Source organism: Nelusetta ayraudi, unplaced genomic scaffold (assembly GCF_046127955.1).
Source record: "Nelusetta ayraudi isolate G7.1 ecotype Tasmania unplaced genomic scaffold, CSIRO-AGI_Nayr_v1 ptg000210l, whole genome shotgun sequence".
Lineage (NCBI taxonomy): Eukaryota > Metazoa > Chordata > Actinopteri > Tetraodontiformes > Monacanthidae > Nelusetta > Nelusetta ayraudi.
The window spans coordinates 46,385-73,357 of record NW_027466259.1 but is presented as its reverse complement, the minus strand read 5'-3'; the positions used below and the strand labels follow the sequence as shown (position 1 = coordinate 73,357).

Sequence of the window (26,973 nt, the reverse complement as noted above, 5' to 3'; positions counted from 1 at the left end):
TGACTACAATTCCCATGATGCTTCCGTTTAGAGAGAAGTGACAACTGCGCCGACTCGTGACGTTGCAATCGGGAAAAATGGCGGCATTGCTGCAGCAAGTGTTGGAAGGTCCTGAGCTTTCTAAACTACCAAAGACAGCTCAAAACAAACTCGAGAGGGCTCTCTCGGAGCAGCAGTACGAAATCGACGCTTTGAAAGCACAACAGGAGCAATTCCGTGTTGACAGCGGTAAGGGTTTGTTTTCGATTTGAACAAGTCACAAGTACCTTTGACGCGCTCACCGGAGCGTGCTCGCACGTCGACCTACATAGACTGTATAATGCCGAGTTGATAAGTTAGTCGTTCAGAATTCAACACACACGTTGTCGTCGCATTGTTCACACCTCTATCCAAAAAATGAGGGCGTTAGATTAAAGCTAATGCATTTCTTAGTTTTCAAAATGACCGTACTTCTAACGCTAAAAGCTAAAGGTAGCAACCTTACTAGCCGCTAGCAACAACGTAAACAATGTCCCACTGTTAACCGACTTTAAGTGTCACTATAAAGTTTGCGCCTCTGCTGACCTTCTTACAGAGCAAAGTCTCTTTGAAAAAGTCAAACAACTTGCTCAATGTCAAGAGGAGTTTTTGTCCCACACTCAAGAACACCTTAAACTTAAAGAGGAGTTCGCCAAGCTAGGTAAGAACTGTTATTTCCATATTAGCAAACGTTTCCGTTTGTCTTTTGGACATGCTTCTGATATCGTACATGTTTGTTTATTTAGATGGAGAATTTAAAAATGTGCGTGAGAAGAACAGACAAAATGAGACTGTTCATGAGAGGTTGTCGTCAGATAAGGTAAGCAGCAACAACAACAACAAAAAATCCTGTAGTCGTAAAATTTTGGAACTGGCTTTTGAACTTTTCATGTGCTTATTGAGAATGTGTGGGTTATACTATACAGGGGAGCATTTCCAAACTTCCATTCGCCATCTCATATGTCAGGGATGTCAACTCTGAAAGCTTTTGCAGCATCACAGTGGTTTAAATAATGCATTTGTTTAGGATTTGCTGTCCAAAGCCAAGGAGGAACTGGAGGCAGAAAAAAGGGAACTTGTGCGAACGCTGGAGAGGAGGTCCATGGAGGTTGAGCATCTAAATGGTAAAAATGGACAAATCTGCTTGTATGCCTGAATCTTATCTGTACGCAAAAGTCATCACTTGCGGAAATTCCTTCTGTCTGCAGAGGACTTGCGGCAACACAATGACAAACTGGTGGAACTCAACAGTTCAAAAATGACCCTTCAGATGAAGTTAGATGAACTTGAAGCAGCTGAAGTCAACATTAAAGTAATCCTCATATTGGTTGTTGGGATTATTCATTTTGCCCAATCGTCGCACACGAAGAATTACTAATAAATTGCGTTTTCCTACGCAGTACAAAGAGAAACGGATGCAACAAGAGAAGGAGCTCTTGCACAGCCAAACTACCTGGCTTAATGAGGAGTTGAAGGCTAAGAGTGAGGAGCTACTATCCCTCTCTCGACAGAAGGGTAACCAGGTCCTGGAGTTGAAGTGCAAACTGGAGAACAAGGAAGAAGAGGTGTGTATATATGTATATATATCCTCCATCCACAAAAACACGTGGAGGAAAAAGGTTCTTTGACTAAAGAATGTAGTTTGCCGTCGTTGCTATTTTATCTCTGATTCTATATCTCAGTGTACTCATGCAAGTATTCTTAAATATATGCAACAGTCTTTTGCTCCCAACTGAATTTCCCATCCCTGTGATTTTCAGGTAAATCAACTCCAAGACCAAATAGGCAGCTTGAAGACCTCAAATGAACACCACCAAAAACAGAATGAAGACTTGATCAGCAAACTAAAAGAAGTATGGAATATTTCCAAAAATGTTCATAAAATTAAGAAGGAGAAGGTCAAGTTGTGACTGTTTCTCTCCCCCTCCCTCCCCTCTCATTCTAGGCCAAGGAACAACAGGCTAGCAAGGAGGAAAAGTTCAGGAATGAGCTGAATGCAAATATTAAGCTTTCTAATCTATACAAGGTAAATTTATATGAAAGCAAAGCAGTTTGTTGCCACAGTACCTATAGCAAAAGGATGGGATAGGTGTAATAATTGCCTAGCTGCAGAAAAAAGCTAAAGTCGCAACAAATGCTGTTTTTGTTTTTGTTTTGTTTTTAAATAAAAAAAAAAGTAACATAAAATTCCTTACTTTATTGTAGAAAAGTGTTTAGCACTTTGTAGTGTTTAACAAATGTTGCTGTGCTAACAGGGTGCAGCCACTGATTCAGAGGCAAAGGGTGAAGAGCTGAGTCGAGCAGTGGAGGAGCTTCACAAAATGCTGAAGGATGCTGGAGAAGGTATAGAACGGCATCCTCACCACCTGGTAGTTTCTACATTCAAGTTGCGTCAACATCTTCTTCTTTTTTTTGACTGCATTGCGTAATTCTTCCATGGCAGCTAACAAGGACCTGGAGGACAAACTGCAGGAGATGAATGCCGCTTCAGACAAAAGTGTTGTTGATCTTAAGGAAAGAATCCAGGTCCTTGAGAAAGAACTTCACAACGCCAATGAGCTGCTGTCAAGTTCAAAACTCAGAGGTTTGTTTTTCTTACGCTTGTTGACATGTTTTCAGTTAATTGGAGGCGTGTCTCATGCTTCTGCATGTACTCTTGGCACTTATTGCAATTTATTTTCAAATATTTGATCTGAAAACCCAACAAGTGTTGTCACCTGCAGTGCATATACACAGATTGTGTGCTTAATTGATTCAGCAACCCACAATGTGGCGTTTCTCAATAAAGTAAGGGTCTCCTGTACTTTCTGACCAGGTCCAGTCAGTTCAACATCTTTGCTGAACGAGGAGCAGTTGACAACTTTGTCTCCAACAGCAGCAGCGGCCTCAAAGATCAAGCCTGGCATGAAGCTGACAGAGGTAGACTAACTGAACCCAACTGGCATTTATAAATTGTACGAGAAACCTTGTGAAAACCAAAGGACGTCTGCGTTTCAGTTGTACACGGCGTACGTGGAGAGCCAGGAGCAGCTGCAGCTGGAGCGCTTGGAGAGCAAACGGGTCAACAAGTACCTGGATGACATTGTACAGGAAGTGGAAGGCAAAGCCATCATCCTCAAACGGCAACAAGACGAGCGTGAGCGCATGCAGAAGTCAGTGGCCAGTCTGTCTACCAAGCTGGAGCAGGCTGTGAAGGTTTGCAACTTTGGCCAGTTGATTGAAATTGGAATTGCGTGTAGATAGCTCGATTGATTCACTTTTTTAATGACTACAAATTATTTGAATATAGGGATGTAATCGGATCGACATGCCTATTTAGCATATTCTATTAGATCGGTGATCCGCTGATCTGCGTTCAAAATCCCAGATCCGATTTTGAATATATCCATAACGTCATAAATTTATAGTCCGCAATGTATAAATAAGTGGCGCCCTCTACTAGTCATCACTATCGGAACCAAAAAAATGTGATTTGAATGTCATACCGTATGTTTATGAATTTATTTAAAGGAGGTGCACCGCCTACAAAAGGAGGCTGATGACGCAAACAAGCGCTCCTCTGTTCTGGAAAGAGAAAGCCAGAGGTGTGAACTGCAGCTGGGAGACATGGCTCAGCAGGTAGATGAGCAAAAAGTTAAAGCAGTGCTTTATTGCTTTGTGCCATCCAGATTTTCTGATGAACCTGATCCACTTGTGTCCTCTCCTGCCTAGGTGCGCGTGCTGCTCATCGAGCTGGAAGAGGCTCGCGGAAATCACGTGGTCCACGAGGAGGACGTGAGCTCTGCCGATGTCAGCAGCACGTCCGAGGTGATCAGCCAACACCTGGTGACCTTCCGCAGCGTTGAGGAGCTTCAAAAGCAAAACCAGCGACTCCTCGTGGCACTCCGAGAGCTCGGCGACGTGCAGGAGAAGGAGGAGTTTGAGACCAAAGGCAGCAAGTATGTTTATTCTATCATAGGTTCAGTGTTGTAGTTCTGATAAGATACTCTCCAGTTCTTGTAACTTTGGCTAATAATACTGACCCATTCCAGCCGTGGTGAACTGGAGCAGACCTTGGAGAAAGCCCAGGCTGAGCTGGACTCCCTGAGGGAACAGCGCAACCAGCAAGTCAAGATGACCGAGTCCATTGTGAAGCAGAGGGACATGTACCGTGTGCTACTGGCACAGGCGACGGGAGTCAGCTTTCCACAGCAAGGTAACAGTTTTCCTACACCTGCATTTCATGCAGCTGGTAAAATAAAGTCAAAATTGGATTGGGTGTTGTTTGTTTGAGCATTCAAGTGTTTGTTTGTTTGTTTGTTTTTTATCCTAAGGTGCGCCGCCTGAGGAGCTCTCCCTCACCTCGACTCCCAGACGTCCGCCCGCTGCCATGCCCGCCACTGGAACGCCGACGGCACTCGTCTCCATGGTCACAGATTCAGCTGAAGCACTGGAGGCTAAAGCAGCTCTCAGACAGGTGAGTGTCGTGAGTCGAGACCCATGCGTGTAAAATATATTGTCAAAATATGAATGGCTTTGTTGTCAAATTTGAAGGAACAAATAAGTGCGTACTTGCTTCCCTCATCTGCCACTAGATGGTGACATGAACCTTTGGAAATATCTGTTAATGCCTTCAGTGAGCAAATGTGTCTGGCTGTTGTGTTTTGTAGCTCCAAGAAGTGTTCTCCACCTACAAGAAGGAGCGTGTGGAAAGTGATAAAACACTGATGGAGCAGAATGACAAGCACCAGGAGCAGCTGTCCGAACTCCACTCCAAGAATGCTAAAATATCAACCCAGCTGGAGTTTGTGTCCAAAAGGCAAGATAAACCCGAGATTCACCGTTCGGACTTCACTTTGGTCCTGTTGTTTTATGTAGTTGGTCTTTAAAGTAAAATAATGCTTCTGCTGTTTGCTCATCATTAAATGTGCTTTCATTTTGAAAGAAATGAACAGGAATGCCACTAAAAGGACGACTTTGTCAACATTTCCAGGTACGAGATGCTACAGGACAACGTTGAGGGCTACAGGAAGGAGATAGCTTCTCTCAGAGACAAGGGCCAGAAGACGACCACTGCCTCGCAGAAACACGAGCAGACCATCGTCACTCTGAATGAGGATCTGAAAGCTGCGAAAGAGAAACTCTCCATAGCCGAGGTTCACAGAAGCTGCCATTTCTTTTTACGTGTTTTTTTTCACCACAGGTTGTATTGGCATTTATATACGTGAGTGCTCAATGAATGTAAATCTCTGTTCCTTAAGGGTCACATTGAGAGCCTCCGTAAAGAGAGAGACATGCTGAAGCTCGTGGAGTCCAGGTTGACTCAGGAAAAGGAAACAATTCTGAGTCAACAACAGAGCCAGAATGTGCTGCTGTCCAACCTCCAAACTATTCAGGTACATGTCCTTCTCATTTTGTGAACCGAGGCCATGCTGTATAATTTTTGAATTCTCATTCTTGCTGCTTTTCCCCCTGCAGGCCACTCTTGAAAGGTCGGAGACTGATACGCGCCAGCGTCTTACCAGTCAGTTGGAAAAGCAGGAACGAGAGATCTCCCAGCTGCAAAAGAGGCTGGAACACGAGGTGGAGCAGCGCCACCTCCTCAACAGAAATCAGGATGTAAGCACTAAATTGAGTGGTTGATTTTGTTACATTAATACATCATTAATCTAGTCTTGATAGAAAATGAAGTCATCCTATGACAAAAACTGATATAATAAAATAAAAAAGCAGGTCAAAAACAGTTTCCTTCTATTAATGCTGTATCTTCCCAATGGTTTGTTGGTGGCGTTTTCCAGATCCAGTCGATGGATGCCAAGAGGCAGCTGGAGACTCAGGTGGCTTTGTATCAGAAGACTAAGGAGCTGTTGAACGCGGCCGAGTTGGAGCTCAAAGGGCTCACATTACAGCAGGGCGGTGGTGACGCGCGTCACTCTCTGAGCACTCCGTCCACTCCAATCATCAGAGGTACGCACTCAGTACGCACTCAGGCAGAACAGAGAGCATCTGCAACTATTCGTCTGTCCGTCTTAAGTGGTCATCAAATCACTTTACCCTGTTTGGAGGTTAAATCATTGTAGCTTTTTGTGAAGTGATCTCCCATACTGACCATTTTTGTGCCAGTCTGTCTTATTGGAAGCTCACGAGACAATGAATGCTTTATTAGTGTGGTTCAGCCAGTTGACTTGACCTACTATTAAAAATATATTTATTGTTAAAAAAAAAAAAACACATTCACAGGCTTCTGTTGTTATAGAGTTATTTTTAATGACCCTGTAAAATGGCCAATAAATCAGTCATATATTTATTATTTTCGGACACAAACGTTTAAGACGGAAAACTGTTTAATTTGGTCTCGCTCCATCTTCCCTGCTTAAATACGTATCCAAATTGATTTGTATTTTCCATTTCTTTCCATTCTTCTTTTCATCTTTTCCATTCCAATTTGTCTATTTATTTCTCTTCCTTATCGGGGCTTTTAGGCTTCGCAAATTCAGATCACGACAGGGAGGATCTGCAGGGCCGCCTGCGGCTGGCTGAGACCCGGGCCGAGGAGTTGACAGAGAGCCTCAGGACAGTCACCTCCAGCATGGAGCAATACAAAGCCATGGCTCAGAGCCTGGAGGAGTCTCTGGACAAAGAGAAACAGGTGCAAAAACAAACTCAAACTATTCGAATAGCTAACTTGAAAACAATTGCCACGTTTTCATTTGTATTTTTTATGTGACCAAATTAACAAACATTTTTCTTTACAATTTCTATATATTAAGTGCCATGAAATGGTAAGAACTGGACTCTGAAAATGATTGTTGTGACAGTAACTGTTTTCTGAAATGTTATATTTGTGCAGGTTACAGAGCAGGCTCGGATGTCAATTGAAGTCCGCATGAAGGAGGCGGAGAACCAGCACCGCACACTTGAGGAGAAGCTCCAGGAAGTGGAGAAAAAGAAACAAGACTTGGAGGAGCAGAACTCGAAAACCCAGGCCTCCCTGGAGGAACAGGTGTTTGTTTTTTAGACTCCTCTCTTTGATCGTTTGAGCAGTGTCTGGGGTTTAAGTTATTTATTGAACATTGTACAAGTAAAAGGAAATCTCACCTGCAGATGGACAGTCTCAGAAGTCGTCTCAGCAGTGCTGAGGCTGACCACCAGGCGGCGCTACAGCAAATGGCTGTAGTTGAAGAGCAAAAGCAGCAAGCTCTCCAAGATGGCCAGGAACAGGTGAGCAGCTGATGAAAACATGAACTGCAGTCACTTATTATCTGCATCATCCAGAAGTTGGCTTCACAAATTTAGACAATAAACAATCAGAGCAATAGAAGAGTTAAGCAGCTGAAGCAATAAACTTGAACTCTGTTTTTGTGTGGACTGTATTTGTCACAAACATGTCTTTGATACGTACAACATGATAAATGTGAGTAAAGTACATCACTGTCAACAAGCTCTCATCACATCTTAACTCGTCAAGGCTAAGCTGGCAGCAGAAGCACAGGATAAGTACGAGCGGGAGATGATCCTCCACGCTACTGATGTGGAGGCCATGCAGGCTGCCAAGGCTCAGGCCCTGCAGGCTGCTGAATTCAGACACCAGCTGGAGGAAAAGGCCCAAAGGATGAGTGCCGAGCTGCTGGAAGCCAGGGTCTCCTGGGGAGAGCAAGAGAAGATCTTCAAGGTTGGCTGCTATGAGATGAAATGCATTTAAGTTAAAATAGGAGAAACATTTATTTCATTATGCTGCGTCCCTGCACCTTAAACCTAAACGTGTACCAAATAATGCAGTGCCTTTTTTTCATTCAGGAGGTAAACCTGCTTTTCCGTTTTCTGAATTTCTTATACAACAGGAGGAGATGTCCAAGATGGAGAACCGCAATGAGGAACTGCAGAAACAAAATACCCTCCTGCACGAGCAGATCCAACTGATTAGCCACAAAATGGCTGAGAATTTGCAGCAGGCATCCAGCGAGAATCCAATGAACATCTCTCTGACTGAAGAAGGCAAATCTCACGAACAAATCCTCGAGATTCTTGGGTATGGCACGATTGTTCATCTCTTCCACTCAAGAACTCCACTAGAACACATTATCAAAGACTTTTTTTATACCGGCCTGTATTCTTACTTCCGTACGTGCTGTCCCCTTCCCTAATTTGTTCTCCCTGCCCAGGTTTGTTCGCCGGGAGAAAGAGATAGCGGAGTCTCGTTTCGAGGTTGCTCAAGGGGAGAGTCTGCGTTACCGTCTGAGGGTGGAGCATCTGGAACGAGAGCTCAAGGAGGTGCAGGACAGCCTTAGTGCCACCAAGGAGAGGATGCAGGTGTGTTTTGTTTTTCATTTTTATTGTGATTGTCATTTCCAGAGCTAAACATGGTGCATCTTGTCACAAACCCAATGGCTGACGTTTTTAGGTGACGGCTAAGACGCTGGCTCAGCACGACGAGCTGATGAAGAAGACGGAAACCATGAGCATCCTCGTCCAGACAAACAAGATGCTGAGGGAGGAGAAGGAGAAAATCAGCGAGGAACTGCGGCAAACCCAAGCAAAGGTATCGGTGCTTTCCACTGGGGAATCTCGGCAAAGGTCACACCATCGCTTGCTGCATGTTGAAATATTCCCACCATAAGAGTTAAAGCTGAATTACTGCCGATCTCAGGTACAAAAGCTGGAGTCGGACACCATGCCCCTGCGGCAAGCCAACTCCGAACTGAGTGAGAAGAGCGGGATGCTCCAAGTGGAAAAGAAGTTGCTGGAGGAGGAAATCAAGCGCTGGAAAGCCCGGACCCAGGTTTGTGCAGAGACGAAGAGCACCGCTGTGCTCTCAAGGAACAGCGACGGCTATATTTGCTATTTCATGACTCTTTGGACCACAGTTTTGTTTTGTTGGCCTCCTCCAAGCAAGCAAGTGTCTTGCAGTATTACGCACAGCGTTTTGGCTCCTGCAGCACTGACTAACACCTCTTGACCTTTCGTGATAAACATGGACGTTGTCATGACGATGGTTTGCAGTTACTGATCTGAATGACACGTGTACTGCTACCAGCATGTCAGTGCAGGAAAAGGCTGAACGTCTGACGTGATGATTTGTAAAAGTTGCGTCTTCCCCACCGACCTTGACGCACATGCATTGGTGTGTTTCTTTAGCATCTGGTCAGCCAGCAGAAAGACTCGGACCCTGAAGAGTACAAGCGCCTGCACTCGGAGAAGGAGATGCATCTCAAACGCATTCAGCAGCTCGCTGAGGAAAATAACAAACTTAAAGTGGAAGTTGGCAGGTACGAGCTTCGTAATTCTGCTGCTTGAGACTTGCTTCAGTTCTACAGTGTTTTGCTGTTCTCCCTCACTCACCTGGTTTTGTTTGTTTACTATGTCTTTGTATCTCTTCTTAGAACCAGTAATTTGACAACGTCCCTGCAAAACCAGATCCAGAGCTTGCGCGATGGCTTGAGTAAAGCAAACGAGAAGGAGATTGCACTAAATAAGAAGTTGGAGTCTAGGAACGAGGAACTCCAGGAGAAGTTGCGAACCATCACACAAGTCAAGAAGATCGGGCGCCGCTACAAAATGCAGTACGATGAGCTCAAGGTGGACCACGACAAGGTCAGAGCCAGGCAGCCGTTACGGTTTTCTGTTCTGCCAAAGCATCGAGGGTTGTTTTATTGGAAACCGTTGTCCCAGCACTGTTGTCCTGTGTCCTGCTCGCTCGGTACATTGTGTTCACCTTTTTTCCCATTGGTCTCATTAGATGGTTGCTGAGGCAGCAGCAGGTCCATCACAAGACGAGGAGGCTCGCCAAGCGTCAGTCCAGGAGCTGCAGAGTCTCAGAGAATCCCTGAGTCAGGCCGAGGCCAAGACCCGAGAGCTGGAAGGACAGCTCGAAAACGTCAACAAGGTTACATTTCGTTCCTACCTAATCTGCTTTTCAGGAAATGAATCCCAGATTTGTCTTGGTACAGTAACATTGTAGGGGGGGAAAAGGATGACATAAATGGTGAACCTGTCTTTTCAACATGCATGCATGCATTAAAAACTGTTACTGCTGGCCCTCACCAGGTTGTCACCGAGCGCGAGAATGAAGGTCGCACCGCTCAGGAGCAGTCGTCACGTCTGCAGACGGAGCTGACCAGACTGAGGCAGGAGCTGCTGGAGAAGAACACGCTGGAGGAAACTCTGCGGCAGCAGCTGAGTGAGAAGGAAGAGAAAGCCAGGAAGGCCTTTCACCTGGCCAAGCAGAGGATCAACCAGCTCATGGGTGAGAGGGCGCTGCTCCGTCGCACAAATTGTGTTATTGGCATGTGCAGATGTGCCAGCAACATACGATGTTAGTTGAATTTTATGTTGATCAACGGTTGATTGATTATTTCATAATAATAAAAACCTTCTACCTTAAATAATCTACCATCTGCCAAATAATAAAACAGTCATCTCTGGGTGATTGCATGAAGTTGTTCATACATTCATTCATTCCACTCAGGTGCCAAAGATGGGCTGCAGAAGGAAAACGAGGAGATGAAGAAGCAGCGCGATGAGCTGGAGGTTCGGGTGAGCGCTCTGAAGTCGCAGTACGAGGGCCGGCTGAGTCGGCAGGAGAGGGAGCTGAGAGACCTGCGGGGGCACCAGGAGAGGCAGGAGCAGAGAGACGAACCAGCCGAAGCAGGTCCCAGCAAGGTGAGCTGCTGCTTTTTCATCTCACAAGCCAGCAACTTCATGGCTTTATCTTAAGTTTTAATGATTCAGCTTTTCTCACTGCAGTTCCAACTGGATGTGATGCCTGTGGCTTGTGCCTTCAACCCTAAATGAATTCTAAAATTAAGAATCTCTGTAATGGATATTTAAAATTACGATTTGATAAACTTTATTGTCCCGCTTCTGTAAGTTTTCCATGGACTCAGCACCATAAGCACTATGCACTGTAAGAATGATTGCACAATCTTCAGCCTCAGGCAGCATTGTTTGAGAATTTGATGTTTGTTTGCTCATGAAGAGACTGCATGGTCTACTCTAGATTTAGATGACAACAGATTGTTTGCGCCTCCATCATGAATTGGTTTCCTCCCTGATTTTCAGACCCAGGAGCAGCAGAGAAGTACAGAACAGAGGCAGATCAGTCTGAAAACAACCCCAGCAGCCGACAGGAGCAGGTGCGCTAAGCGTCTCTTAAAACTACGGATTGAAAGCAACTGTTTTGCTTTGTTTTTTATGCCAAAGTCAATCAATATTTGATCTAATCGCCTGGATGTAGCGCAAGCACATCGGAACCCCCGACAGCCAACATCAAACCGACGCCTGTGGTGGCAACAGGTAGCAAGCAGCCCGTCAATCCAGGAAACAAACCCACCCCACGGGCCAGCATCAGACCCATGATCACTCCAGCAACTGTGCCCACGCCCACACCTACCGCTACTGTCATGCCCACCACGCAGGTGGAAACACAAGAGCGTAAGTACTTGCTCAAAAATGTGAGCAAATGTAAATCAAAATTTGTTTCATTTTCTATGTTTTTCTTGAGTCATCATTCCATCCTGGAATCTCATTTCCTCTGCAGCCATGCAGTCCAGCGACGGCCCGCCGGTGGAGCACGTGACCGTGTACGGCAGCGCCAGCGGCTCGGTCCGCTCGGCCAGCCCCAACGTCCAGACCACTCTGGCCAGCCCCATGATGACCGTGCAGCAGACCCAGACTCAGGCCACGGCGTTTGTCCAGCCCACCCAGCAGCAAAGCGTGAGCCACGCCGAGCCGGCCAATCAGGAAACACCGTCTGCAGTCATCGAAGCCACGCCCAGCTCACAGGTGGAGTGGCCCTCCACGTCCTCCACCTCGTCTGTGTTTGGAACCGGTGAGTGCAATCTTCGTTCGATTTGAACTTTGATGTGCATTTGCATTAAATTGATGAATTGTATATTTTTCAGACTTGAAGTTATCTTTCTTTTACATTTGTCTGTCAATTTGGCATAGTATGCATGTGCCTTGAAATAGAATGAGGTCGGTCCTGCCACTTAACGCCAAAGTCTCACCACTACCAACGTCTTATCTCAAGTTTCAGCAACTCCAGGAACCTCCTCCATGTCCAAGCGGCCTCGGGACGAGGAGGAGAGCACCACCATGGTGACTGAAACGGAACTCGACGACACCTCCAGGGTTCCCATCCCCAAGAAACTGCGCATCATCCAGAGAGTGGGACCCGAGGTGGGCCTCTGCTGCCTGGTTTGAACCAAGTGAAAGCCTTTGACCAGTTGTTTGACGTCATCGTCGCGTTGCTCCTGCAGGAGGACATGTTGGCGGAGGACAGCGCGGAAGCCGAGGGGGTCGTGCCAACAGACAACGACGGCGCAGAGGCAAGCCAGGTTGACAAATACCTCAGACAAGCCCAGCTTCTAGGATATTCGTCGTCTCTTAACTCCTGCTGCATTCCTCACAAAGTGTCTCGCCATGATCAACGGTGAACTGTTTTGCCCTGCAGACTGACGAGTTTCCTGCCCTGGAGGAAGTAGACGATGGCGCTGCCTCGCAGTCCGTCTCCATGGACCAAGAGGTCACCCTGAGCCAGAGTGACGCCCCCGACCAGCTGGAGCAGGAAGTCATCGTCATAGTGACGGACACGGAGAGCGAGAATGACCAGGAAGAGGAGGAGGAGGAGGAGGAAGAGGAGCAGGTAAACGTTTCCCCCCCTGCCCCCGCCGAGACATGACGAGACTGAGGAGGTGTCGCTCTCTCACTAATTATTCAACACCTGTTCCGTCAAGGATTACGACGAGGAGGAGGAGGAAGACGAGGAGGAGGAGGAGGAGGAAGACGACGAGGATGAGGAGGACGACGAAGGGGAGATGGGGGAGGAAGGAGAGGACAGCAATGAGGGAAGCGGAGACGGCAACGAGGCGTATGGGGGAGAGGACACAGAGGTTTGTTTGACCAGTGGCACAGAGAACTAGAGGTGCCAGAATTAAATAAATAAATACATTGTGAAATACACCACCAGTCAACTTTCTACACTGCAGATAGATACTGAATACATCACATATATGAGAACGATATATGTAATTATGCAGCAAAGAAAAACACATTGAATAACTAGATATGCTTTTTATGAAAGGTGGCTTTTCTGAAGAATTGAATATTAAATGTGTTTTGAGTTTTTTTACACTTGGTTTTGATGCCTTAAGTGAGAAACTCACTAACGAATTAGGTGTTTGGATCCGCCTCCTGGCTTTGATGGGCGAGTTTGACAGTTAAAATAAATTCATGAAGCGTTGCAATCCAGGACCATGAATTAATTAAATACATGTTTATTACATAAAATGAAGTGGATGGATGGTATTTTAATGAATGGAACACTCAATAACAAATGTAATGAATAAATTATACATTTAATTCAATATGTCACAATGTATTTATTTATTTAATTTTGGCACTTTTAGTCACACACACACACACACACACACACACACACACACACACACACACACACACACACACACATACACATTAACCCTTCCCACTCTTCCCATGAGTACACATGCACCGTGTCCAGCCCACACAGTCAGTTTTTCCACAGTCACATTGAACTGACTGTATTTCACCCCTGTGTCGTCACTTAAAAACTGCGTGTTGACTTTAGTTGTTTACCCTTTTTTTCAACTCCAGATGTGCAGACGTGGTTGTACGTGTTGAGTAGGATGAGTCAGTGTCTGCCAAGGGACATTAAACGGACTTTGACTCGGAAGTCTGCATGTGCGAATGTGTTTTGATGTCTGGAACCATCAAACCAGCTGCAGCAGTGGCCGCTGTTTATGAGGGAGCAAAGAAAACCGTGAAATCGTCGGTGTCACTTCTGCTCCCGTAGGAGTGTTTTATTTGAGCTTTGACCTGAGGCTAAGTATAAACAATACAAGCAGCGTTTGACACAGGTTAATGAAGTGGACAAAGAGAGAGATGGGGAAATCCCAGCAGTAGTCACGAGTCTGTAGCGGGACTTCAGTCACCAACTGGACCTGGTGTTGGTGCAGGGCTGCAGGGCCGCTGCTCTTCTCACTTCAGCAACGCAAACCCATTTCATTCCTGCTTTTGCTCTCGAGGAAAGAAAACTTGACCTGGTGAAGTTCTGAATGCATTCTCATTGGTTGACTCTGATGGAACTTCAGGTATAGTTTGCGTAAGAGATTATACATAGAATTTCCCACCTACCCACTTAGAGTGAACGTTTTTCCAGAGGAAGAATAAGTCCTGCTGCGTTGTACATGATGCTATGCCAGTATATCCTGGCGTCCATCCGGGATGCGTGGGAGCCGTCCCGGAATCTGGACTTTTCCAACTCTTTCCCAATCAATTTTTTGATGCGTACACCTTTTAAGTTTCACTCACTGTTCCTTCCTTTTTCCCAGTTGGACTTTTTCCTTTTTATTTTTTGCATTTTTTTGGCCTTAACTCTTTGTCCTTTTGTTTTGCAGGGAGCTGATGTCACAGACCCGGGAACGGAGACAGAGGAGAGTTTGGGGGCGACGGACTCCACCCAGAGGCCAGCCGATTCCCAGACTCCCAGCCGTAAGATCCAGGAAAAGCCTGTCAAACCAATTGCGCACACGTAGATCCCACCTCACACTCTCCACATGCGCTCACAAGCTGTCTCGCCACCCCGTTACTTATCAGACGCTTCCCCCGTGACGGAGGAATGTGTAATGTGTTGCTGTCTGTTTGACGGGAAGAGCAGTCATGTCTACAAGAACTCATAAAGGCTGCTTTATTAATTTTTTTTAGATTGATTCAAGTCATGTTACGGCCTAGCTGTAGGGTCTCTGCATTTGGAAAAAAATGTAACATCCAACATCTAATTGTAACACTTGCAGCACTGATGGCAACATGTTGTAGTTGACGTTAAAAAAAAATTCCATCCAGTTTTAAGAAAACTTTATGTATGATGTGTTTTTTTTTTGGTCTTCTTAAATAAATCTTTTTTTTTTTTAACTTGTTTCAATATTGCCCTTCCTGGATTTTAACATTTTGCCATATGTTTTAGTTGAGTGCAGTACAATGGAGGCCTTCACTATGGAGCAACCAATCACGAGCTCCGGTACACGGATGCCGCAGTCCCCGCGGAGGCCGACGCATCAGCTTCCACCTCGGCTGAACATCCACCCAACTGCCTCCTCAGAGCTGGGCCCTCCAGCTCAGGCTCAGGTATTCACTTGGAACAGTTTGAAGACGGTGGATTTTTTTCATGTTGCAGCTGCTTCTGCTTCTGCTTTTTATTTTTATTTTTTATTTTTTTTATTTGAAGACGGTACAGATTAATTTACATTGTGTCTATGTGCCGGTGTTGGCCAGAGGCTAATTTTCAACCGCAGTCCACCAGCCTGATGTTAAGAACCATAGAAAACACCCAGAAAGGACACAGGGGTCAGAGTATATAAAACGGGCACACAGGAGACATAAAATCTGAATTAAAAAAGGCAGATATTAAAACATTCTCTGCATTACTGTACCATAATACTTTGTCTGTTTTGCTGGCAGCGTATCCCTGTTCGTCGAGTCCCTCAGCTCACCCCTGGAATGTTGGCCAGTGCAGTAAGTAATACTTTACCGGTCAGAACATTATTAATTCAAACAGTTTCCGACCACATACTGCTTGCGGTTATTAATGCTTTTCATTCATCTTTCCCTCCCTGCAGCCGCAGCCGCAGCACTACTATGATGACGACGACCGAATGGTTCCCAGCACTCCCACCCTCGTGGTGCCTCACCGCTCTGATGCTTTGGACCAGGCTGTCCAGTGAGTGTTCACATCCAAACACAGGACACGCATGCCTGGAAAATATCCGTCACTTCATGATTAACATCAAGAGCGGTGCTTTGGGGTGGGGGGTTTCGGGCCTAATTGTTCTGAAATGACGCATTTCACGCAACAGAAATGTCATAACGTGGAGAAATGTCAGGTGGAGTTCTGTGTTGCAGGCTTGTCATGCATGGAGTCGTCAGTCTCGGGGAAATCTAGTGTTGAACAGATTGATGTTGAAGTTCCCAGTGCGTCACCTCTGCCGCTCTTTGTCTGTCAGTTCTCCCCAAGTGGCCGGAGTGCAGCGCTTCAGGTTTGGTCCCACGGACGAAGTGCCACAGACCAGCTCCTCCTCGCACTCTGACCTGGGACAGCTGGCGTCACAAGGAGGTGCCCCGCCATCATTCTTGGTTGACCGGCTCAACGTCCACATGTTAAAGATCCACATAGAATACAGACCATGCTGACCGTGGCAGATTTCTCACAGATAGTCATGTGACCTCAGTTGAAATACAAGTGACGGTTGCAATATTTCCAAAGGCTGGAGGAATATATTGTGTCACTTTTGCCAGGGTCACATAAAGACACAATAGTCTGATTCCTCGACTTCATCAGCCAACACCTACATTTATGCATTTAAACTTAAATGTTTAGGTTCCCGAGTTGTGCTTGGAAAGTGGGAACATTACAGTTCACCAACCTCTCGCTTGCACTGTCCCACCTCGCAGACTTGAACAAGATTCTAAAAGCATCATTACATTGTCCTGATGGCATACAATTTGTAGCGCTGGTGCTGAATATCGTCATTAAGATTATTTCTGATTATATGTCCCAAGTATCTCTGGCTTCTGACCCAGACAAACAAAATGCAGGAAACCTGAGTTTCTGGTTGACACTTTTTTTTTTTTGCGATAAAATTTGATGTCATACTGCAAACTTTACCGCTATTACATGTGCACTATGACTTTATGAAGTAACACCAATACCCGCACCTGTTTAGCAAGCATGATAAGTTTGAATGTGCAGGGAATTAAATAAATAAAAAACAAAGAAAAATAATCTTTTTTCTTTTCAGGGCTGGGCTTGTTTGAAAGCCCCTTGTTCTCTGCAACTCACGAGGAAGAGTCCGGTGGACGCAGCGTTCCCACCACTCCACTGCAGGTTTCAGCGCCAGGTATCTCCTCCTCGGACTGACGTGTTCCGAGTCTCCCGCTCCATTCTTTTCCATCAGCGCCGCTTTTAAGAAGGCAGCTGTTGATTAGCAGAAGGGTTTAGTGGCGTCAAAATATCAAGAGCGTCTTGTTTTTTCCCCCCCCATCCTCCTCCTCCTCCAGTAACGGTCTTCTCAGAGGCGGCTCAGTCTGATACCAGCGAACTCGCCTCCCAGTCGGTCCCCATGGTGAGCACGTCAACACCGGGCCTGTTGGTACCAGGTGGCGCCGGGGAGGAGCGAGACAGCGTCTTCTTGGAGCCAGACACCGATAGGTGAGGCTGCTGCTGCTTGTGCTTTGTCAAGATTTTAGAAAGATTGCTTTTGTTTTGCGAAAAACTGTCATGGAAACGCAGCTACTGACTGCTGTTGCATTGGTGGTGTGGCTGAAGGTCCAGCGCTGAAGTGTCACTGGATGCGGTGGTCTCGCGGGGGGACATTGAAGAGCCCAGTCAGGCGTCTGACAAAGCCGTCGTGCCATCCACCAGCCAGGAGCCATCGTCCAGCTCTGCAGGTACACACAGCGTCTCTGCTCTCTGTTTTTGTCTTTTCCTCCCATTCATGAGGGATGTTTTCCAGGTTAAAATCCACTCTAAACAGGTTTTCCACATTGAAATGCCATAAAGTAAACACCCATGGCCTTATATTCTGGAATATATAAGCGTTGTGCCATTTGCTGTATTGTACACTGGATACAATATGGTAAGAAGATTCAATTGACCTGTCGCCTCAAACTCATTTCACAATAAAACCATATTTTGACATTGTGTTCGCAGCCTCTTGAATTAACGCTTGCTTTTTAGCTCCCGGCCACAAACACTAGTTTACTGTACACATTCACCTTTAAGGAATGGAAAATGTCATGATTTAACGCTCAGGAAATAATCATGATCACATACAACATCACTGTCCTATAATGATGATTAAACTGAGTTTAAGGCTCAGTTATAAATTCCCTCCTTTGGTCTCCAGTTCTAATTGCTGTGTTGTCACTTTTTGTTTTGTTTTTTTAGATACAAGCAGCGCTCCCGCTAAACCCTCCAGACCTGGACCAAGCCGCCAGCTCCAGCGCTGGCCTGAAAATAGAGGTGGTCGCATGAAGCGAGGAGGTAATTCATGGAAACGCACACAAAGTAACACATTATTGTAAGAAAAAAAGAACATGGTTGGTTGGTTTCTTGTCACCACCTGGTAGCAACCTCAGAAAAACAAATCAAGTATCACATAAGAATCAAACTTGCTGGCAAGGTTTTGAACCCCACAATGACTTTTATTGTACAAAAGATATAAAACAACAGGTTCCTCATTTGTACTTTTAGACTGTGAATACAAAATATATTAGATTTGTGCTTGGAAAAAAAAAAGTTAATATTTTCACGCTTTCAATTTGTTTATTAGGCAAGTTAAATATATATTTTTTTCATACAGCCTCAGTACATTTGTCACATGACTAAGACACACTTTGGTTTATTTAAAGGAAATAAAAAACAAAACGTTTTTCTACAGGCCAAGGGTTCCCTTCTCGTGGGTTACATGGACGAAGATTTGCGAGATGAAGCGCTAAAGACATAAAGTTAACACGCTTGACCAGAGAACTTGATATTCCTGTTTGAATCATGTTTTACATTTCATGTGTTTTCACTTCTCATGATGCCTAGTTCCTATAAAAATGCTTTTTTATTTTGTAGTTTTTTTGGTTGTTTTTTTTTTTTTATTATTATTATTATTGTTCTTGTAAAATAGCCTGTGTAATCAGTCCATGCTGAAACATCGCATTTTATGAAGAAACAAATAAACGTTCAAGACAACTTTTTGTATCTTCAGACTTTCTTTGGGCACTTGAAGAAGTTGTTCTGAGTTGCCGCGTTGGCTGCAGCAGCAGCAGGAGCAGCAGCAACAACTGGGCTCTCACGGTCCATCCTCACGTTGTAGGCTTTGGCTGAAAGAGAAACCAGTTGGCTTGTGAAATTGTTTTTAGGTTTTACTTCTCACATAGTATTTGGAGGCAAGATCACATCTTTGAGAGAGAAAAAAAAATCTCATTCATCCCACAAATTCAAATTGATTTAAGTAGAGGGGCCGACTCCTGGGAACACGTCATTGGACTGAATGGAATATTTTACTCAGAAGCATTTAGCCGGAGAGCTACAGGTATTATCATCAAAGTGGAAACTTGGACGCCACCCTTAATGTCCTTCCCATCTGCATGATCACCACCACCACTCCACCCCCCCACCCCCCCACACCACACATGGTCCTTGTTAAGAGGTTCCAACATAAAGTGAATGAGGTTGACGTAGAATTGGAACGTTTTGCTTGACAATGCCGTGAATTCACTGAAGTTTTGTAGGTTTGTTGAAAAAGCTTTGTCGCCTGCATTCAGGGCGTTTTTTGACAAAACAATGAAAAAAGTAACGACGCCGATTCATCCTCGTAAAGATTAACACGCAGCTGCGGCAGCTGCCGTTTGTCGTTAACTTACATCTGGAGAAGACGTAGTATTTGTATCCCTCTGGTTGTCTCCTCGTTGGGATGGACACGGCAGCGGTGACTGTGGTGGGGAAGCCTCGCCATGACCTCCGAATGCTGATGGTTGGCCCCAGATTTGACACTGCAAACGGTGTGAAATGAGTGAATTTAAACAACATGACGTCCTTGTTATAACTCCATCCTGTCAACGTCGGACTTTTGCGGCCTCGTTATCAAAGCACAGGGCGTTTCTCCCCACTCACTCGGTTTGTTGTTGTCACTCAGTAAAAAGTATGACTCACTTTTTCAGAGAACATGCGTGTGTTGCAACTCCAATAAAACCTTTTTTAAAGAGTTTATCTGTGAAAGTGTTCAGTAGCCACCCAAGACATCATTTCTTTACGAGACCACACAAACCAGAGAAACGGTCCGTCGGATTATTCTTACATGGTTTTCATCAACTTGAACTTGGAACACAATACATTCAGTTCATTTCAAATCTCACCTGCTTGTCGAGCCACCCGGTTGCGAACTGTGTAAATACTATACTGGGGTTTCCGCCCACATGTTGGAGTGGTGCCAAACTGGTAGGAGTATTTCTGGACCAAGCCCCCTGTTGGAACCAGTCAAGCGTCAGAGACACAATATTTGAATATCAGAACTCTGTCATTAGGTTTAGTCTAAAACATTCTACGCTATCATTATTATTTATCAAATTATCCTTAGCATTTTAGCAAAGAACCTGGAAATGCAGCAACAATATTCCAGGTTCAATTAACTTCTCTTGAGGGAAGTTCCTCACCTCTCTTGAAGAAGTAAACGGATTCTCCTCTACTCTGGTACTGCGGCACAGACAGAGCAGCTGTGATGTGGCCCCGCAGTCCGTCAAATCCTGTTGCAATGGGCTTTGGATACCCGCTGTCTAAAACATCATTTTCAAACCTCCAGTACTGGGGCCCCTGCAATGATCACAAATCAACACTGTCAGACCATTGTCAAAATGAAGATGAAAAACAAGACAGGGATGTGACTCTTTTCACAGAAAAAAACAGTCAACAATGTGAGCATAATTCTACATGATTCATATCAGTCAATGTACCTTGAAGAGGTATGTTTTTCCCTGGCAGTTGCAGCGTGTGAACACGGTGTCAATGGGGGATGGGACACCCCACACCTGGGTGATGCTACGTGCCGGCCCGGGAACCATGTTTCTGTCCAGGAACCAGAAGAAGTGCCCTGAAACACACAATGTTGTCCTGTCAGAACAATGTCACAGTGAAGACTACAACTTTGCATGTATGTTGAATTATCTTGGGGGGGGGGGGAAAGCATAATAAACACTTTAGTTCTTCGGTTGGCACCAACCTCGGAAAACTGCAACTGTGCCGTTCCTCAGCGTAGTGACTGCACTGACCGGCTGTCCGCTGCACAGATTAGTGTCATTGCTGCCATCTAGGGAAGGAAAGGGCATATTGTGAGGGGAGTCAGAAAATCAGGAATCCGTCATTTCCGTACGTGTAAAGCAGAAAAACCACCACTTGTAACTCTTTTCTTTTGTCACTGGTCCTCTGGTGGCTCAGAGCCAGAGTGAAAATGCTATCGAGGTCACGCGGGAGATTTAAATAGTGCTCATGAAATCTGCCCTTCACAGTGAAGTGTGTTCTATTCTTGAGGATGCATCACTTTATTTATTTTTTACCTCCCTGGTAGCCTGTGGTGTCATCAACGTTGCCAGCGGGATTCAGTGGTCTGACTCCTGGTTTGGTGCCAGGCGCATCCTGATCTGGTTTGGCTGGCAGCACATTGGATGGCACAGGCTTGTCCTGAGGTTTTAGTGGGGCTTTGGTAGGCTCCGGGGTGACATTCAGTGGATCAGCAGTAGTAACCTCTAGTGTGTTGTCGGCCGTAGTGCCATCCTGTGCTTGAGCGGTTGGGCTTTTTGTGACATCCTTTGAGCCAGTCTGGGAATCAGGGATAGCTTCTGGTAGAGCGTCATCCTTGGTGTCATCCAGTCCCTGATCGATTGGCTGTGTACTGGCATTTGCCTGGTCGTCAACATCTTGGGGCAAAGGAGTTGGAGCGACATCGGTCGAAGGGGTAGCTTCTGGTAGAGCGTCATCCTTGGTGTCATCCAGTCCTGGATCAGTGGGCTTTATGGTGGTGGGGGTTGCCTGGCCGTCAACATCTTGGGGCAAAGGAGTTGGAGCGGCATCGTCCCCATCGGTCTGGGCATCATCGGTCGAAGGGGTAGCTTCTGGTTTAGCGTCATCCTTGGTGTCATCCTGTCCTTGATCGATTGGCTGTGTACTGGCATTTGCCTGGTCGTCAACATCTTGGGGCAAAGGAGTTGGAGCGGCATCGTCCCCGTCGCTCTGGGCATCATCGGTCGAAGGGGTAGCTTCTGGTTTAGCGTCATCCTTGGTGTCATCCAGTCCTGGATCAGTGGGCTTTATGGTGGTGGGGGTTGTCTGTTCGTCAACATCTTGGGGCAAAGGAGTTGGAGCCACATCGTCCCCATCGGTCTGGGCATCATCGGTCGAAGGGGTAGCCTCCAGTTTAGCATCATCATTGGATTGATCCTGTTCTTGAACAATGGGCTTTACGGTGGTGGGGGTTGCCTGGTCATCACTGTCTTGGGGCAAAGGATTTCTGGGGACATCGTCCCCTCTGGTCTGGGCATCATCGGTTGAAGGGGTACCTTCTGGAACACTGTTATCCTGCTCGTCTTGAGAGAGAGGGCTCGCTGTCACATCCTCTGCATTGGGCTCTGGGGCATCGTCCAGAATTGATGCTGGTTCCAGCGTAGAGGACGCAGGCATGCCGCTGGCGTCAGAGTTAATGTCGGGCGGCTGTGTTGGACCTGTGGATGCTGTCGCCTCAGGTGGGTTTGAGGCTGTTGTTGGGACCTCTGGGAGGTCTCCAGAGGTCGGATCTATATTCTCAGGCTCGGGAGTGGGGTCCAGTGTGTGTGCAGTGGTGGCTAGAAGAGAGAACACAGTTTGAGTTACTGGGTTTGCTTTGGGATGGTTAGACAGCGGATCATCGGCTGTTGTGCCAGTTGTTCCCACGTCAACTGATGAGGCAGTAATGTCGTTGGTACCGATGAAGTGGACAAACATGTTCGCACCTCGTGTAATTTCATTACATTTTACACAGAGCTGGTCAGAAGCATGTTCACATTTCTAGAAGACGGTTTATGCAGATGGAGGGCAAACAAAGAAAACAAATTGAAAATTTACATTTTTCAAATGTATCACTATGCCTGTGGCTGTGATGCTATTTTAGCTTTAGCCATAATAGAAAAAAAAAAAAGAATTTCAATCTGCCTGACTGGCCTAACGAACCCTGAAAATGTTTTGACATGCCCCTTGCAACATTGTTAATATTCTTTAAGATGTAAATATAGAGCGAAACAATTAATTGAACAATATAGTAATGAATTTAAGGCACCACTCCCCAATTTTCTTTGTTAATCACGTACCTGTGGCCTCAGTGGGCATCGCTCCAGTCGGGGGAATAGTAGAGGAGAGGATACCACTGTCTTGTGACCCATCATCACTGGACTGGGGCTCCAGAGGGTCTGGGTTCACAGTGGAACTCGGCTCCAGGTCCATCGTCCCGTCGCTGGGGAAATCATCATCGAAAGGGCTGAATGAATCTGGATGAACAAAGAGGAAAGAAAAGGTGTGGACTTTAAATATCACCAAAATCAGGCTTTTCTAAGAGGAGAGAAAAGGATTTGTTAGTTGAATGTGAACCCGTCTGTACCTTGATCACCATTCGGGTATTCTGATGTGCTAACCGGGGGAAGTAAATCTTCTGTGGGCATAAAGTGCAAATTACACCACGTTAGACACAGTTCAAAATTCAACATTGTTTTATTTTGTTCGTTTTTCAGTTTGTTCATATATATATATATATATTGTTTTTTTTTACAGAGTTTGCTACTGTGTGTGTTATGCTGTACCGACCATGACATTGAGGAGAAATAATGTCACGACCAGTATCAGCCCTGAGAGAGCGAGAGAGCGAACTACCAAAGACGCTGGAGTATCCCCAACCACAAAACTATTCCAAGCCAATTAGTAGATGAAAACATCCAAGAAAATGTTCTGTCATCCTGCCTTGGCTTCACTTCCCTCCTCTTGTGACCGAGCCTGTGCCCGGAGTCCTCCCACACACTCAGAGCAACACTGCTTCCTTGTGCTTCTTTTGGCCGCTAAGGCCTGTGCACTTGGCTTGCCCTGCTTATAGTCGGACCACATCAAGGGAGCTGCAGTGTGGTGGCGCACGGTCCACATCTTCCTGACGTCCGTCCCCCTCACACAAGCCCTCTCACATCCCCTCTTTAGTGCTGTTCCCCATACAACCAGTCCCAACATACAGTATGTTTTCCTGAGGCGTATTCACCTTGGCCCTGTCCCTCGCTGAACGTCGCCTCTGTGGCATCCTTCAGGACCGGCTCTGTGGGAGTGTCACGTTAGGATTAGTGCGTTTGCTCTCTAAAAACGCCAACATTAGCCGAAATTCAGAGAGTTAGCCCTCTAGTAAGTTATTTATACCTTTGGGTTTGTTATCATTTACATTATGGCATGAATTAGCCTTCCCTGGTTGTGCAGCACTGGCTGCTCCACTCATTTCATCTGTCGTGATCACCAGAACAGAACACCATTAAGTTTAACCCAATGCATTGGTGCAGATTACTGCGTGCATTGCATGCTTCTCCAACAGGTGGACATGCAAGTTTTTCCCTTCGGGTTTGGCTCCTGTCTGTCTCGTCACGTTCATGCGTATGAGCATGCTCACTCATTTACTTCATTTTCATTATGATTTTTGTTGCTGTCATGCACATCAGTAGGTCACAATTTGCTAATAACATCTCAAAAGGACCCTGATTGTTACATTTTAATAAGATGCAAGACACATGACCGCTTGATGATAACGGAAAATAAAGAGAAACATTCTTGGAAAGGAGAAACATGAAACCATGCATCTTGTTGATTTGTTTAAATTAAAAAAAAAAAAAAAAGTCTCACCTGCATCACAATGGTTAGTCACATCTGAGCAGCACTGCTTGAACTTCATGCAGTCGGGGTCGCAACTACACAACCGACCCCTTTTAAAACTTTCTCCGCAGCGTCCTTTACACGAGGTTCCTGTGACGTACACACACAGCAACATTACATACTTTCCAAACTGTATTGGACAGATGTGCTTTTTGACGTGTCTCAATGTTGACCATCTGTGCAAGGAGAATCAGATCGAGATCAAGAGGTTTAAATTTTCTCATGATATTTAATATATTTGGTACATTGGGGGGTGGTAAAAGCCTTACTCGTGGTGCACTGATATTCATAGTCTGGGCAGCACTCTCCATATACCAAGCAGTTGTAATCACACTGGCACATGTGGGCCCTGTTGTACTCGGCACCACAGCGCCCTTTGCAGCTTGCTGTTAAAAAAAAAGAAAAGAAAAAAAAAAGGTAATCAAAAAGTAGCGAATCCTTATGAAATGTACTGATAAAATGACATCGGCCCTCAACAAGAGCATTCTTTTCTGAAAGTCAACTTATGACAGCGAACTAAGAGTTGATTTCTGACTTCTTTTGCAAATAACCAGGTTGGCAAACTGTTGAACAATTATTGACAGGGAAATCAATGTCAGCTAGAACATGGAAGCTCCAGTCCTTTCATTTATAATAACAACACTTTTAAATTTAGTCAATTTAGTCACTGCACGATATTTAAAAATCACAGTCACGTCACTCACATTGTGCCGCGCTGAGAGCCAGAGAACAAGCCAGCAAAATAGCAGCACAGGCGACAGTGGACGTCATCTCTCTGTTATTCTGAAAAGGCACACACACCAAAAAATATTGTCACGTTCAAATGGTCTTCAATGCGAGAAGAGCACATGGAAAAAGAAAACAACTCACCGTGGTCGAGCCTCTTGCGGAATCTGGCCAAGAGCTTTGGGTCGGCCGCTTTTAAAGGCTGAGGCAGACCCGTCTGACTTCCCGTTGATTGGCAGATCCGGTCCAATTAAAAGTGCGATGATCTCACAGGCTGTGAAAGGGAGGGTCGCCACGTCCAGCCAGACCAGAGGTCTAGACAGCATGGTTTCCCACAAACATCTGGAAGCACACCAGCGAACATCTGCGCCAGATGAGCGACTGACTTCACACACCTCCAAGCAGAAGAGGGGAAAGTGTTTGCGGCTCAGCCACAAGTGGCGTGGACTGGACAGCGGCGCGTCACTGAGCCACAACGTGGTGGTGTGTCCAATCAATACCATGTGGGCACACGCACAACTCAGCACACTTTACAAATAAAGCAACTACATCAGGTTCAGCAGTCACAGGGCGTGTTACCGTTTGGGTAATTAGAAAGAAAGACAGTCTGACTTCTGGTTGAGTCAGTAGTTCTTATTCCATCTTGCTTTGTAAATTCTAGAGGCCGTTATTCTTGTTTGTTATGTCCTCGGTCTTGACAAAAGTTTTAATCCCCTGTTTCGGGATTATGACCCTTTCTATTCTTTCCCATGGAGAGTTCACCCCAAAATTCAAACTTCATGTGTCGACTAGTCAAGAGCGGGGTGCATCGGCAGATGTTGTGGTGATGCTGGATTTCTTGATCCAGGTGACTTTGTACGGAGATTGACAGAGGGGAAGCGCTTCATCGCAGCGAGGGCCAGTGGCAGCCAGGCATTCAAAAATGATGACATGTCTCCGTATTACTGTGAGGTCATTCCAGCGTCTGGAAGACTCTCGCATCCAATTTGACTTAAAACATCATCATCATCATCATCATCATCAAAATCTTCAGCAAAAATAGTCCCTGTAGCGTCCCAGCAGAGTCCCGAGGCATGCCAGTTGAAATCCACTGTACTGTAGTGATTAATTTAAGCAGCTTAGTCTATGCAAACCAAGATGTGGATCCTGTAAAAAAAAAATAAATAAAGGCACCTGTGCCGTGTAAAACAATGTCTATTTGGACAGATGTGCAATCAGAGGACTTGGATGCCACCACACAAGCAGAATGGTGACGTTTTACGTTTTATATGTGTACATGTGTACGTGTACATAGATACAAACATACATACATAGATAATTTTTCGACTTGACAATGTGTGAAATAGTTTCTATCCTCGAAACCCAATACAGTAAAGGGCATGAAAGGGAGAACTTTCTCCCAGGCCGATTCATAAATCTGGGCTGGTCCACACCGCAAAGAATTTTGTGCTAACGGAAGCCTCGCCAGCTATTTTCCCAATTTGTCACCATCCAATTAGAGGTGAAGTGATACACTGTTGCGCTTGTTTCCGTGCAACAGCGCTAACAGGATCGGAGATGCCTCGGCTGACCCAACAACCGGATAAACAAGTCCACTAATAAGTCAGCTAATAAGGGTTCCCAGTAATACTCCATGATCAGTGGAAGTATCAAGGCCGTGCTAGGTAATTTTGAGAAAAGGCAGCTGTCAGAGACAGAGTGACAGGGTTAGCTGAAGAAAGTGGAAATAGTGCGCCCCCCTGTGTTGA

At 45.6% G+C, this 26,973-nt stretch overlaps 2 protein-coding genes across 5 annotated transcripts; one reads left to right on the top strand and one right to left on the bottom strand.

Annotated features, from left to right (window-relative positions):
• Positions 1-50: 50 nt before the first annotated feature.
• On the top strand, positions 51-18,772 carry tprb (translocated promoter region b, nuclear basket protein). The gene is made up of 51 exons (XM_076016016.1): positions 51-228; positions 575-679; positions 765-838; positions 1,046-1,142; positions 1,227-1,330; positions 1,419-1,583; positions 1,779-1,871; positions 1,964-2,044; positions 2,274-2,361; positions 2,462-2,602; positions 2,834-2,937; positions 3,016-3,213; positions 3,529-3,636; positions 3,730-3,956; positions 4,050-4,213; positions 4,332-4,474; positions 4,668-4,816; positions 4,991-5,153; positions 5,259-5,393; positions 5,476-5,616; positions 5,796-5,964; positions 6,480-6,646; positions 6,848-7,000; positions 7,102-7,218; positions 7,466-7,669; positions 7,839-8,026; positions 8,160-8,307; positions 8,399-8,536; positions 8,645-8,776; positions 9,133-9,263; positions 9,378-9,588; positions 9,734-9,880; positions 10,042-10,240; positions 10,463-10,656; positions 11,056-11,129; positions 11,231-11,427; positions 11,534-11,824; positions 12,026-12,174; positions 12,255-12,332; positions 12,449-12,640; positions 12,732-12,887; positions 14,433-14,526; positions 14,999-15,159; positions 15,493-15,546; positions 15,651-15,751; positions 16,035-16,144; positions 16,830-16,928; positions 17,089-17,239; positions 17,357-17,478; positions 17,978-18,073; positions 18,471-18,772. Exons 1-51 carry the CDS (start codon positions 78-80, stop codon positions 18,518-18,520), a joined length of 7,104 nt encoding a protein of 2,367 aa, XP_075872131.1. The 5' UTR covers positions 51-77; the 3' UTR covers positions 18,521-18,772.
• On the bottom strand, positions 18,377-25,654 carry prg4b (proteoglycan 4b). Of its 4 annotated transcripts, none has more exons than XM_076016007.1 (16): positions 25,370-25,654; positions 25,204-25,282; positions 24,769-24,885; positions 24,470-24,589; positions 23,996-24,076; positions 23,844-23,897; positions 23,202-23,252; positions 22,915-23,091; positions 21,518-22,413; positions 21,133-21,394; positions 20,799-20,885; positions 20,533-20,669; positions 20,236-20,392; positions 19,939-20,046; positions 19,447-19,575; positions 18,377-18,903 (listed from the first exon to the last, which is right to left on the bottom strand). In XM_076016007.1, the coding sequence occupies exons 2-16, from the start codon at positions 25,268-25,270 to the stop codon at positions 18,785-18,787; spliced, it is 2,562 nt and encodes an 853-aa protein (XP_075872122.1). In that variant the 5' UTR covers positions 25,271-25,282; positions 25,370-25,654; the 3' UTR covers positions 18,377-18,784. The 4 variants fall into 4 exon arrangements, with proteins under 4 accessions (XP_075872122.1, XP_075872123.1, XP_075872125.1 ...); XM_076016008.1 differs by having other exon boundaries at positions 21,518-22,346; positions 22,914-23,091; positions 25,370-25,653; XM_076016010.1 differs by lacking the exon at positions 23,996-24,076 and having other exon boundaries at positions 25,370-25,652.
• Between the last annotated feature and the right edge of the window lie 1,319 nt (positions 25,655-26,973).

Bases quoted from the DNA above. Each gene is read 5' to 3' on its own strand.
- tprb (XM_076016016.1), top strand. From the start codon at position 78: ATGGCGGCATTGCTGCAGCAAGTGTTGGAAGGTCCTGAGCTTTCTAAA. The intron at 2,045-2,273 runs GTAAATTTATAT...CTGTGCTAACAG, and splicing joins AGCTTTCTAATCTATACAAG to GGTGCAGCCACTGATTCAGA. The intron at 4,475-4,667 runs GTGAGTGTCGTG...TGTGTTTTGTAG, and splicing joins CTAAAGCAGCTCTCAGACAG to CTCCAAGAAGTGTTCTCCAC.
- prg4b (XM_076016007.1), bottom strand. From the start codon at position 25,270: ATGACGTCCACTGTCGCCTGTGCTGCTATTTTGCTGGCTTGTTCTCTG. The intron at 24,077-24,469 runs GTGAGACTTTTT...TGATCACGACAG, and splicing joins GACTAACCATTGTGATGCAG to ATGAAATGAGTGGAGCAGCC. The intron at 23,092-23,201 runs GTACAGACGGGT...TTGTTCATCCAG, and splicing joins ATACCCGAATGGTGATCAAG to ATTCATTCAGCCCTTTCGAT.